The sequence below is a fragment of the Cyprinus carpio genome, chromosome A20 (genome assembly GCF_018340385.1).
Source record: "Cyprinus carpio isolate SPL01 chromosome A20, ASM1834038v1, whole genome shotgun sequence".
Classification (NCBI taxonomy): domain Eukaryota; kingdom Metazoa; phylum Chordata; class Actinopteri; order Cypriniformes; family Cyprinidae; genus Cyprinus; species Cyprinus carpio.
The window spans coordinates 3118092-3133264 of record NC_056591.1 but is presented as its reverse complement, the minus strand read 5'-3'; the positions used below and the strand labels follow the sequence as shown (position 1 = coordinate 3133264).

Sequence of the window (15173 nt, the reverse complement as noted above, 5' to 3'; positions counted from 1 at the left end):
TGTAAATTAATACAAATGGAAGTATGACAAAAAAGTCTAACAAAACAAAGTGTCCTATAAGTGGTTAGTTGTAATGGTGTTCTGCCTGGTTACCAGGCCATTGCTAGGGAGTCGCTGGACTTTTACCAAGAAATACCCTCATCAGACCCAATTAGATCTCACCAGACCCTGTTTCTCAACTTTTGGATACTCCACTGCTCTCAGCACTTTCCCTGATCTGTTATCAGTTCCACTGAAAACTGAAATCACCCACTCTGCTCAGCTCATTACGTGCCAGTGGACACCCACGGTCAGCAAAAAATGCAGATACAGGAAGTGTCTCATAACGCCTACATGCAGTGAATGATTTAGATCAAGCTTGAGCTGTATGTTAGGTTAAGTTGGCTGAACACAGGGATATTGTTAGTCACAGTCATAGCACCACCAACTGGCAAAGGTGTATTACTCCAAGCAGGCTTTGAAATAGTCCTCTTATATTTACCTGAATCACTTCAAGGTTATTCAGAGTAAACGTCAAGACACAACTGATTTAAAATTGCAAAAGGATACTTTTCAGTGAAAAGCTGCAAACTCCATCTCTCGTTCAAACTCTTTCTTTCTTTTCTTTCATTTTATTTTTATTTTTGGGTAACACTTTATAATAACGTTCAGTTGTAAGTCATCCTTACAACTTTCAAGGATGAAACCCTTTCAAAACTTTCATAAGCAATTAATATGTGATATGTTCATATGTTTATCTATGTTTTGAAGATTAAGTTATAAATCATTTAAAAGTGATTAAATGATGATTAACTAGTCATGTTTCAGTCTAAATTTTAATTTTATGTAATTTAATTACATAACAAATTTCCATCCATTTAGATTACATAGTTTTAACATAAAAGAAATCAGTAAATTTAATGCGATTCATATGCTTCAGTCATACATGAATGAAACAGGTAAGATTTATGTAATAGTTCACAGCAAAGTCCCCACACTGTTCAGTGTTCATGTGTTTCCACACTACAGAGTGTTAAAGTAGAACTGAAGCAGTGTTGGAGTTTAGAAGATAATTATGTGATGATTGACCATTAATGATGAACAGCTGCTGTTAACAAGCAGAATCACTGAAGAAAAGAGAAACACAAGAACTACAACCTACTTCAGCCACAGACAAAGATGAAATTATCTGAAATAAAAGACATTAAATCTCTCAAGATCTGATTAAACAACTCCTAAAACAGCTTTATCAGCTTCTCATTATTAGCCAGATTGACTTCTGTCAGACGTCTAGAGATGCTCTTATTGAGAATTAACAGAGGTTTAGATGTTATATTGTTTCATTTGAAATCACCATCAAAGAGACCAGTGTTTTCTTGTGTTGGGCTCTTGACCCTTGATTTTTTTTTTAGTGGTAAAATTACACTGATTGGCTCAACTGTGAAGAGAAGAAGAGAGAAAAAGAAAAAATATATATATATTTTAGTCAAAAAAACCAAGCAAAAAAATAAATAATTAAAAGTTGATCGACTAACCTCCTTTGAAGTCCAATTTCTGATTAAATGGATGTTGTGTTGCTTTAGCCTTGTTTATAACTTCAGATCTAGTAGTATTGTAATAATCAGATAATTTAAATAATTTACAAATCACTTTATGCACAAAAAGTTTTCATCAGCAGCAATTCAAAGACCACAGACATCAAGAATCAGCATATGAATCTCAACAATGTTGAGTCAACAAAATGCTTCATGTTGCAATGCATGCTGGGTATCAGCATAGTACAAGACTCGCCCATGTATCCCAGCATGCATTGCAGCATGAAGCATTTTGTTGACTGTCACCACTGTTGAGATTGTCTTGATGTCTGTGGTCTTTGTAATGCTTCAGATGAGATTTGTAAATCATTTAAATAATCTTTTTTTTTTTGTTCAGTACTTCTTGATCTGAAGCTATAAGTAATGCTAAAGCAATTTAACATCCATTTAAACAGAAACTGGGCTTCTAATGAGATCAATGGATCATCTGCAGACAACTTTTATTCATTTTATTTATCTTTGCTGGATAAGCTAAATGTGTTTTTATGAACACATAATTAAAACAATCAGCATAACATTACCACCAAAATAGCAAGGGTCAAGAGCCCAACAAAAGGAAAAACTGGTCTCCTTGATGGTGATTTCAAATGAAACCATATAACATATAAACCTCTGTTAATTCTCAATAAGAGTTTCTCTAGATGTCTGACAGAAATAAAGTCAGCCTGGCTAATAATGAGAAGCTGATAAAGCTGTTTTAGGAGTTGTTTAATCAGATCTTGAGAGATATAATGTCTTTTATTTCAGTTGATTTCATCTTTGTCTGTGGCTGAAGTAGGTTGTAGTTCTTGTGTTTCTCTTTTCTTCAGTGATTCTGCTTGTTAACAGCAGCTGTTCATCATTAATGGTCAATCATCACATAATTATCTTCTTAACTCCAGCACTGCATCAGTTCTACTTTAACACTCTGTAGTGTGGAAACACATGAACACTGAACAGTGTGGGGACTTTGCTGTGAACTATTACATAAATCTTACCTGTTTCATTCACATATGACTGACACATATAATAACATTAAATTTATTGATTTCTTTTATGTTAAAACTATGTATCTAAATGGATGGAAATTTGTTATGTAATTGAATTACATAAATTGTAAATTTAGACCAAAAATTTTTTTGAGTGTACATTCACAAATGATAATTAAGTTATATGCTAACGATTTACAAATCTCATAAGTTATCTTAAAAAATACCATCATAAATAAATCAAATAGATCCTTAGTAAAAGGTTAATACACTGAAAAAAAATATGATACTAATTTATTAATATAATATAAAGTTTATATTTATTATAATAGTCATTTATATATATATATATATATATATATATATATATATATATATATATATATATATATATATATATATATATATATATAATATTATTAATTATTTAAATGTAGCTAAAATAAATTGATTGCGACCACTTAAAACTAATTAATAAATTCAATGAATAATTTTTTTCAGTATAGTTACTAGTTAAGTTACTTATTAATATTTGATTAATCACTTATAAATCATTGAAATGTCAACAGTGTACTATTATCTCAGTGTTAAAAATACTCCATGTGTCAGAGATTACATCTGTCTACACCCTCACCAGTCCTTACATTGCAGTACACACTACAAAGTAATCAAAACCTGTTGTGTGATGATTGAAACGCATTAATAAATCATTTACAACACTTTCTGCATCCCCTATTCTAATGTGTAAACTACTCATCAGTTGAAAATGTTTTATAAACCTGCCGGTTACAGGTTGTGTGTGTGTACACACTGTGGTGAAAGATCTACAAATAATGAGTAAAACATTTACAACTGAAGAGTAGTTTACACTTTAGATTAAAGTAATACTTTACGTATTACTTTCTGGCAACAGTAATTAGTTACTAGTTACACTACTTTTCCTTCACGCCCTACAGAAGTTGTAATTGTGTATCTTCCCCATAAAACTCTTCTAAAATGTTACTAACAATATATTTCTGCCTCATCATTTGACCAAAATCTACATTGGATCACAGTCAGAAGTAATTACAAACACTCAACAATGACTGATAGTGACTTTTAAATAAAAGTGTTGTATTAATTGTCATGTGTAGCTTGAAGCTAATTGTAGCTATAATTGAAGCTATAATTTATCTCTTACCCATGATCCTTTTGAGTATTTTATCAAAAGGAAGCACATAAGTTCATAAGATTTTTAACTGTAGTGATATAATTTATATTGGGATCAGAGGGATGTGATGGTGGGCAACTTCCATAATGCCACAACTTACACATCTGTGTTCAGTTCACCTTTTCACCTGATAAAATCAGTGTAATGGCAATATTTCCAACCCCGATGGTAAGCTTTTCCATATTCTAAGCTTTCCTGATGCACTGGTGGCTTCATGTGCCTGTGTGAGTCGTAAAAATGATGAAAATAAATCTAAGAATTACTGGATCGTTGGATTTCAAATGAATAGGGGTTGAGGCATCAAAAGTAACGAGCTGTTTTATGGATGGTAACTGTAATATTATTACTGAGATCTTAATAGTAATTAGTTACACTACTAGTTACTGCGAAAAGTAATATTATAACTGTAACTACAGTAGTTACTGCCCAACACTGCTTGCCCCCCATAGTTAATTGTTTGCTTCAGTTGCACTACCAAAGACTTAAATTCTACAGGAAAGCTTCTGTTTTTTATGTATTTATTTTTTGACATGTTGGTGTAATATTTTTCATTTGGATTAATAAATAAAGCTGGATATTGAAAAAAATTAAAATAAATCACAAATTAATACTAAAAATAAACAAAAATTACAATATTTCAAACAGTATTATTACTCAATATACTCACCATAAGCACCCAGTAAAAGACAAAGACAAAACCTTGAATAGTTGAATGGTTTTTCAAAAGTTATCCAAAATTATTCCTTGACATTCACAAGCAAAGCCTGAGCCTGAGCTTCATCCTTTAAAACCTTCAAAATACCCAGTAAATCCCTATAACAGTACAAATGGACCTAAATGACATGCGTAACTAGACAGTCAACGGCATGATATATTTTTTTATTAAAAAAAAAATAAAAATTCCAGGAAAGAGTTTGATAGCTGATTGCTAATGCAAGTTGATTTATGCAACTTGGTTTTCGTAACCAGTGTCTTGTTTTTGTTGATGGCTTTTGTATCTTATGTTTGTATATAATGTCAATAGCCTCAATAGTACTAATACAGAGCACTCAGAAAATATATATACTCCTGCTTGTTTCACATATTGTTATATTACAGCCTTATGCTGAAACACTTTTTTTTAAAATCTACATCATTTTACATATCATACCCCACAATTACAAAGCAATACCAGATTGGTGATAATTAAGCAAATTTAATATAAAGAAAATAACTGACCATGCCACGAGGTCAAAGAAACTTTAATGTCACTGTATAATGTAATGTCCAGAGGGTGTCCTGATACTTATGAAACAATGTTTCTTAATGGAATTCATCAAATTAAAGGCTGATATCACTATTTGACAGATGAATAAATGCAAATATCAAAAACAACCTGACAGCTCTGAGAGCAATCCCAGTTCATATTCATACCAACAGCAAAGCCAACAGTATCGTGAAGGACCCCACCCATCCCTCCCACAGTCTCTTCCAGCTCCTACCATCAGGAAGACTGTACCGGAGCATCAGAGCCCGCTCCGCCAGACTGCTCAACAGTTTTTTTCTCCCAAGGCTGTGAGAGCCCTGAACTCAAATCACCCCGCCCTCCTCTGAAACCCCACACAAACCCCCCTACCTCCTGAAACATGGACTATCTCACCTCCTCCACCACCCCCCCAAACACATCACAGAAAAACTGTCTGAAACATCTTTTTTTTTTGTGAAATTCTCCTCTATGCGCACTAGACACTTTTCACACACACTGATGTGTGTACATAATCACACAAAGACTCATATGTTTACATGCCCGTCCACTACTAATCATCTTGCACTGTTCCCCAGCCAGCTGCTTGATTTACAATGTTTCTCTTTGCACATGTACAGTATTATGTGAAGCATTCGTACAGTCTATATATAATTTTTTTTTTTTTTCGTTTCAGTCTATGTATAGGTAAACCTTTATATAGTATATTCATAAATAGAAATCTGTCAGTAGGTTAGTTGTGTATAGGTACAGTGTTTATGTGTAGCATTTGTATAGTTTGAATTTAGTTTATTTTAGTTTATTTATAGGTAAACATTTATATATAGTACTTAAGGTCAAAATCTGTCAGTAGGTTAGTTGTGTATAGGTGTAGTATTATGTGAAGCATTCGTATAGTCTGTATTTTTTAGCTTATGTATAGGTAAACATTTATATATAGTATATTGATAGTCAAAATCTGACAGTAGGTTAGTTGTGTATAGGTTTTACTTCATTGTTGTATGTCTGTATTTATGTAGCACCGTGGTCCTGTGAGGCACGGCATTTCATTCCACTGTATGTCCACACAATAAAGCTCAACTTGAACCTGAGCTTACCTTAAATAAATCCAGTATGTACTGGCTGCCATACAGAGCAGGAATATTAGCACTGAACTGCCTTCTCTTTTCAATCACAGACTCATCAAAACGACCTTCAACACAAATACACAAGTTAAGCTAGAAATAATATAATATGAACAAAAAACACTTACTTTTAGGATATTTCTTTGATTTCAATCTTTTATTTTTTTATTTAGCTATTTTTATTTAACATTTAAGGTGTTTCCATGTATGCTGGACACTTCTTGGCTGCACTATCCTCATTAAAAAAAAAATCCATTTAATTAAAAAAATTAAATTAAGGAAATATGCACATTTTACACTAGAAAGCAAATTTTAAGCATTCAAGTTAATCAGGATTTTGTAAGATCACAAGAAACAAATCCAAGTTCTAAAAGGATCATGGCGGATATAGCAATTTTTGGCCTGCAATATTTAACTTGCTACACAAAATAAATAAATAAGTAATTACATTTTTAGAAACATTTCATATGTCAGATATTTCAGTGAAAACCTTATCTGTTTTACCTTGGTAATGTTTAAATGAGCAAAATATGCAACAACAATATTCAATACACTGCAGTTAGATCATCAACAAACATGAAGTACAGTACATGATCAATAAACGGCACATGTAGTAAAAATGCAACACTGGTCCGACAGGGCAAATGGCAATTCTGTAATAACTTTAACTATATCTTACTTATACTTTAAAACCCTCTACGTACACCTTGGCAATAGATTCGCCATTGGCTAGCAAATGTCTTCGTTTACTCCCCAGACTGATAATAGTATTTTTTTATACATATATAAAGAGCTTATGTTTGTAAAATGGCACAGCTTTTTAAATATCTGAAAGTACACTCTTAACATCTGTCAGTCAAGCATCATAATATTATATTATGATAATCAAGCATTATTTAATGATAGAACTTTAGTAATTAAAACTTGGTAACGTATAAATGCATATTTGTCATTTTAACAGAATTTAGGACTGATGGTGATATTTAAGATATTGTTGGTCATTCAGTGTTTCTGTAAAAAAGGGGGGAAATAAACTAACAATAATACTGATAAGATATTATCAGTAGTAGAATTCTACTACTAATATATTATTTATGAGCTGCTAGGTTCATGAATATTAATCATGTTTTCTGCGTTGATTTGCTGAAATCACTTCAATAAGTAAATAAATACATAACTTAAAAAAAGTTCCATTACAATATAGCACACTCTGTCTCACTTACACACACTTACCAAAGACTTTAGCTTTTGCGAAGGGAGGGAAGAGCTCTGACTGCCCATAGAGGTTTCTGTGTATCTGCCAAAGGTTTTGATGAAGCTTTTTGAAATCACTATACCTTTTCCACACTGTGATCTAATGAAAGGAAGTCAGACAAATACAGACCAATGGTCCTTAACAATGAGTGCCTCATAACTCATAACATAAGTCTAAATGAAATGCCATTTATATTCCATTTCACTTCTGCAATGAGACAAATTTGAGTCAAACAAGATTCAACAAGACAAAAAAAAAAACAGCATTGTATTCCACTGAATTATTGCTGTAATCTTCATTACATTATCATACATCCAATTGCTATAACTACTGGAAAGATTTCAGAGAGGCTGCATCACCTACAGCAGCAGCATAAAATAATGCTTAAACAGCTATTTGGATATTGGTCAACATCAACCAATGCAAGTGCAGCCTAAATGACAACACATTTAAATAAAAGTTGTTTCAGTGGCAGATCATGTTATTACATTTTGATGAAACATTTCTGGTATCTGTAGAATGTGCACTGATGAACCATTCACAATAAGAATAGTGGCATGTATTCTAAAAGTAAATAAGGGATTTTTTATTATTATTATTATTATTTTTATTTCAAGAGTTAATTTTATTAAGATTCTCACCTCCTGAATGTCCTCTGGGTTCTTCCGTGAAATAATCTGTGGAGAAACAGAAAAATATTACCATTACTACTATACAAGCAAATGTCCTCTGTCTACATTATGAACAAAAATTCTGGTTTAGTCAGCTCTTTATTGTGTTTATGTGTAAGTAAAGGTGAAGGAAGAGAATACAAAAACTGAAACAAACAGCACCACCCAAAACACCATCTATCTTAAAATGAACACATTTTCTGTATTGGCATTACTTAGTTATATATGTCTGTGTCAGATTCAGACCCATCTGATCTGATCTGTCTTTTGACAGGTGTCAATCAAAGTTTGAGGACTATAAATAAGAGCGTTTTCCTCAAAGACAGAAAACCCACAGAAGAATTAACAACAGGATTATGGTTATGATGTGACACAGCTGACTGTGACCGGTGCCGATGCATCAGATTTTCTTGACATTGGTACACACAGCCCACATACAAACTGTACACACATGGCATTACAGATCAAATCAAATCATCCTCTCTGATGTTTTATTAGTTTGTGTTAGTGTTCCAGATAAATTAGCGTTAGCACATGTGCTCTGCACCCCGGTTAAATTCGCTTAGTCTCACCCGGGCCGTGACTTTATACACCGTGTAGCCTTTCTTGTGTGTCATAGGGTCGGTGACCGTGTAGAACCGCACAATGTCGTCTTTGTTTCGCGCGGAGATCATCCTGAGACACGCATCGCCATAGCGGGACACTGACCCATACAACAGCTCTACAGATCAGCTCATGAATAATAATCAGGCCGTGCTGACGCCACATGGTAGGAGCGCCAAGCACAAGCCATTTTAACATTTAAAGGGATAGTTCGTCTAAAAATAAAAATGTTATCATTTACTAACTCTAGTGTCGTTTCAAGCCATAAACCAAACTTTGGTTAATCTTGCCAAATATGAATTGAGATACTCTTAATTATCCTTGTGGAGATTCCTGTCCCTCCATTGAAAGTGATCACGTAAACAGAAAGAAAGAGATTCTCCTTAACCCAAAAATTATGAATGAAGTAGTGCCGAAGTTATGACGTCACTTTGTAGGCCAAAACGCGGAAGTGAGTTAGCATTTTAGCACCTCCGGTTCCCTCGCCCTGAAGTCTATGGTTTTTTTTTATTTTTTTACAGTCTATGGTTTTTTTTAATGGGTTTTTGCTAAATCGCCTGAAATAAGGTCTGTGGTTAACAAAGCCTCTAAATATTTTCACGTTTTGATCTATGACATAAAACAAACCAGTTATAACCTGCTTGTGATTTTTTTAAACTTTATTGTGTCTTAAAAACGGCCTTTGAATAAATCATCTGCAAACGAATACATTAAATCACAATTTCAAAATTATTTTAAGCCACTTTTTATCTTTAACTCTTTTTAACAAATTCAGAATTACATTTCTTACACAGCATATAAAAAATAACCCAATCAATTAAATGTTGGCAGGACATTAGCAAATTTTCTATTTAATTCATCTTCAAGAATCGACTAAAAATAATAAGGTGAGCAGCATGAGGACTCTGCTGAGGCTGAAGCTGCTAATGTCAGAAGGTGAGATGAGTTCATTTTAATCAGAGTGATACACTGCTATATTGGTAATGGAATACTAACAACAAGTGTAGAAAACCAAAACAAAACGAACAATTTGGTTCGACGTTTGACGTTGGATATTAGACAGATATTCAGCCGCGAAAAAAAAAAAAAAAAAACAATAAATTCTTAGTGGATGAGTATGATTGTATAAAAAATGGCTTATCTGAAAAGCAATAAGACGTAGAACTGAACACACATCTTAGTTTTTTTGTTTTAATCCTCCTCGATTTGTTGCACTCTTAGCTTAGGCCAGCTAGGGACCGTCTACAAAGTACATGAAAATGATAAAACGATTAATAATTTTCCACCGGAATGTTTTTTTATAATTAACAAAACAAGAGCAATTTGTGCACCAAGGTCTTTGAAAGATATAAAAACAAACACTTATAATGCTCACTTGAATTTAAATAAGAAATATTGTAAACAAGATATGTGATAGTGGTTATTATTAAATTGTTACTATTAATAAATATATTAATAAAAGGAAAACAATATTAAAAAGCATTATCATTCCATAATCCAGTGGTTATGCAGTAGGCTGGTTCCAGGTCCTTGTGAGAACTTTTTTTTTCTTCGTTATGTTCACAGAAGTATGACACCAAAAAAGTACACGCTATTGAAATAAAAACCAATAACTAAATTAATTTAAAATAAATACACTCTTCTGTATCAACCTCATGGTGTGTGTCTTGTTATTGTTTTCATAAGAACATTTTTTTATGTATATCTAGTCACAGAACTATAACAGAAAACTTGCTATTGAAATTCAACAATTAAGACAACGCTGGCAAAAAGTGTTGTTTTACAGTTGTTTTAACTTGAATTTTGAAATCTAAATTTTAATAAATTAATTTATAACACACACAATTTTATTACATAACTTCAATGGGTGTCTTGTTACAGATTTGACAAACATTTTGATGGTGGTTTTAGCCACAGAACTATAATAGATCACATACTGTAGAAAAGGAAACCACTACATAATTTAGTTCAAAATAAATACAGTCTTCTATTTTAGCTTCAAAGGCTGTCTTGTTACAGATTTCTTAAATAACATTTTGCACTTGTTTTCATTGTCAAAAGTGATGCAGAAGTGACGCTAGAGTCTCCAGTATTACTGCCCCCCAGAGGAAGATACTGCAGTTGTTTTGACTGAGTTTGACATTCAAAATATTTTAATAAATTCATTTAAAATGCATACAGTTTTCTATCTCAACTTCAAAAGGTGTGTCTTGTTACCTGGGCCTAAAAGAGCATTTTCATGCAGGTTTTACTCTCATTTGTTATTCAGGATACATGCTATTGAATTAAATTCAAATCTGTTAATAAATTAATTTAAAATATAATAGAAGAACATTATATTTTACTTGTTTGTGAGACCTGGAGAGTTTTTATGACGAATAGTGCAGTTTAACTGCTCAGGAAAAATAAGGGACTCATGAACAACTATCAAAAAAAGAAAAAAAAGAAAAAGAATTTTGAATTTAATACAATAGCATGTGTCCTGAATTACATGTGAGAGTAAAACCTGAATTGAAATGTTCATTTAGAAATCAGAAACAAGACACACCTTTTGAAGTTGAAATAGAAGACTTTATTGATTTTAAAAGCATTTACAAGTTTGAATGTCAAACTCATTCAAAACACCTGCAGCACATTCCTCTAGGGGGCAGTAATACTGAGACTCTATGGAAGGCTGTGCTAACGATTCCTGAATGTCAATAGCATAACTTCGGCATCGCTTTTGACAATGAAAACTACTGCAAAATATCCTTTATTAAATCTGTAACAAGACACAGCCTTTGTAGCTGGGATATAAGATTGTTTTTATTTTAAACTAAATCATGTATTGGTTTCATTTTCAATAGTATGCGTTCTGTTATAGTTCTGTGGCTAAAACCACCATCAAAATGTTCTTCTGGAACCAGTAACATGACACACCCTTCGGATTTGAGAAAGAAAACTGCATGCATTTTAAATTAATTTATTAACAGATTTGAATTTAATTAAATAGCATGTATCCTGAATTACAAATCAGAGTAAAACCTGCATGAAAATGCTCTTTTAGGCCCAGGTAACAAGACACACCTTTTGAAGTTGAGATAGAAAACTGTTTGCATTTTGAATGGATTTACTGAAGGTTTAAATTTAAAACTCAATCAAAACAACTGCAGTATCTTCCTCTAGGGGGCAGTAATACTGGTGACTCTTTGGAAGGCTTTGCAAGCCATTCTTGAACATCAATAGTGTGACTTCTGCATTTTGAAAATAAAAGCTACTGGAAAATGTTCTTTAAGAAATCTATAACAAGACACAGCCTTTGAAGCTGGGATAGAAAATTGTATTCATTTTTAAACTAATCCATTATTTGTTTAATTTTCATTAGTATGTGTTCTATTATAGTTTTGTGGATAAAACCTCCATCAAAATGTTGTTCTAGAAACCAGTAACAAGACACACCTTTTGAAGTTAAGATAGAAGAGCATATTTACTTTACATTGATTGATGTATTTGTTGACATTTCAATACCATGTGCTGCCTCATAGTCTTGTAAATAAAACCAACATTTAAATGTTCGTTTATGAACCAGTAACAAGACACAACCTTTGAAGTTGTGATGGAGTACTGTATGTTCTAAAAAGGAATGAGTTAACAGATTCAAATTCAATTCAGTAGCGTTCATCCTGACTTACAGTAAAAGATGGCTGTAAATATTGTTCTTTGAACAAGTAACAAGACACACCCATTTAAGTTTACATATCAAACTGTGTGCATTCTAAATTCATTTATATACACAAATCCGCCGCAAACTCTATGGGCGCTGCCATCCCTCCCGCCACCACTACTTCCCTCCTAAGAATTACAACACCCGCCGCCCTGCCCTCTAATGACATTTCAATGAAAGCGGATCCTGCTCATTAAAGAAAATGTCTGGTGAAAGGGAAAATTTGGTAGATGATGTCAGGCAGTGGCCAAAACTTACTGATAAAGGTAATTTATTGACAACATAATGTAATAATGTAAAAATATGTAATGTAATGTAATTAAGAAGTGTATTAATTGATGACAACAATAAAACCGAATGCTGTCATTACTAGCTGTGTTGTTAATATGTTCACAAGCTTCACAAGTTTCAAATAACTATGAGGCCATCCTTAAAAATATTCTTGTTTGCCATAACTGACCGACCCTGTCAATTTAGGACTGACCCAATTAATTATTTTTTTCCCCTTTTTTGTCCGACCGACTTGCCGATTGTAATTGCGTTAAGACCCACAGATTTTTTTTTACTCTTCAAACTAATACAAATGCAATAAAATGTGAGACACACACAATTGACGCTTTTCACACGCTCTCACACCATACATCCATTTTCTCACGCACAGAAAAAATCGCGAAGCAAAGAGGACACGGAGACCGACAATCTCAGCTCTCAGATTCTGTCAATTTTATTATGAAATTCAAACAATGAATACCGTTTTGGTGCTGGTAAACGTGACGCGACGGATCCCTAGCGGCACCTGAACTGATCATCTCTAGCTAATAGTAAAGAACTCTGTGTAATCCGTATGGCCGTAAACATGGGCAGTCAATGTGCAACAAAGGTTCGTGGATTTCACAAACGGGTTTATTTCCATGCCTGTAGTTTTGTGCTGTTGTTAAAACAGCCAACCACACAACACCACACTCTTCTCGGCATCACTGGACAGCATACATACTAAAAAAAAACTAAATAAAAAAATAACTTTTCGTACAGCTTAATCTGCTACAGCCGCCTACGGGACTAACGCTACTTCTGCTACTTCCTTAGCAGCAAGGCACGCAGTAATGGCGGCGCTGCTTTACTTCCGTGTTTCGCCGGATTTGTCTATAAACTTCTGAATGTCAAACTTGCTCATAACAAGTGCAATATCTTCCTCTAGGGGGCGGTAAACTGCACAATCTTTGTCATGCTTTGCAAGCTTTTTCTCAATTGTTCCATTTCAATAACTTTTGTTGTGCTATAGTTCTGTGAATAAAACCAACGTCTAAATGTTCTTTTATGATCCAGTAATAAGACACACCCCTTATATTTGATAATAATTTTTTATACATTTCACAAGTGAAGCTTTTAGATGGAATAATTGTGCCTTTTGCTCTTCGTTTTGCACTTGGCAGACGGTCCCTATCCTGCACTTTTACATTATGAGGTCTATCAGTTGCAATACCTTAAGGCAGATTAAAATAAATAAAACACATTGTGTGTTCTCTTCTACATTTGAAAACAATTAGAACACAGCATGTTTCTTGTCAAGAACTATTGAAGATTTCCGAGACTGAATCTCTGACAAATTTCAAACGTCAAACCAACTTTATATTGGTCCAAAAAAAGATGAAGTGTGACACAATAAAAGTTTCAAACAATAGTGTGCATCATTCTTGTCATATGATCTCACTGCGTTGCACGCTTAGCTCTGCGAGTGTCACTCATCCTCGGGGGAAAATAAAACATTTCTTAACTTTTGGCATTCAGGTCAAATAACTGTATACGGAAAATTCACATAGTCTGCTGGTAACACATGTGAACATATGCTACTCCGAAGCTTAAATAACAGTAAAAACTTTTTACCTGGGTCTACTGTATTACTACTGTATATTTGTAAACAGGGTATACATGTCTTGTGTAGTGCGGACTGCCTTTGCACTGTCTAGCACATTTTTTTCTTAAAGGGATAGTTCACCCAAAAGTGAAAATTGTGTATGGGTATGATGTTTAATAACCTTTTCTTCAGACCACAAAATGACATTTATAAAAAAAAAAAAAAAATGCCCTGCTTGTATTTATGTATATAATGGCATTGAATGGTGACCAGCATCAAGCTTCAAAAGAAAGATGCAAAAGTATCACAGAATGATCAGATACAACTTTTGCCATATTTTCCAAGTGATCTGATGGCTTACAATTGGGTTTGATGAAAAATAAACCAAAATCTAATTTGGCTATACTTTGGCAAACAACCCAACAATTGCTTAGCCAAACACTGGAAAATCTAACAAGATGGTAGGATGTCTGTAGAGGAGAAGATTGGAGACTTCTGCATCTTTTAGGAAACACAGATCACAAATGTAGATACAGTTCAGACAGATATGTAAATGAGCGATGATGCAGTGCTGTCTGTTGTAGTGTGGTGGACCTTGTGGCAAAACAGATCCTCCTCAAACTCTTCCATCCAGAGCCTGGAGTCAAACACATCCACCCTTAAACATCTTATCTCTAAAATTACTGCCACGGGTCCTATTTCAGTAGCTGAGTACATGAGGGAGGCGCTGACCAATCCAGTGGCGGTATGTATTATTACACATTTCCTTTGCATACTGTATATTATGGAACTGTTAAACTTTTTGTGTCCTCGCAATTAGCATTGTTAATATAATTAGTTTAATTGCATCGATTATTCTGTATTTGTATGCATGGGAGAGCTTCTTAAAAAACCACAGCCTAATTTACATCACGTGTGTATGCGCATGAATTTGTTCTTAACCTTGTTCCAATGTTGGGGAATTTGG

At 33.5% G+C, this 15173-nt stretch overlaps 1 protein-coding gene across 1 annotated transcript in view; it reads right to left on the bottom strand.

Annotated features, from left to right (window-relative positions):
• Positions 1 to 9046, bottom strand: part of LOC109053095 (ribosomal protein S6 kinase delta-1-like) — a 37306-nt gene extending 28260 nt beyond the window's left edge. Inside the window, 4 exon segments of the mRNA XM_042777380.1 lie at positions 6093 to 6187; positions 7353 to 7473; positions 8016 to 8051; positions 8618 to 9046. Of these exon segments, the coding sequence (XP_042633314.1) occupies positions 6093 to 6187; positions 7353 to 7473; positions 8016 to 8051; positions 8618 to 8719 (354 nt within the window). The 5' untranslated portion in view covers positions 8720 to 9046.
• Between the last annotated feature and the right edge of the window lie 6127 nt (positions 9047 to 15173).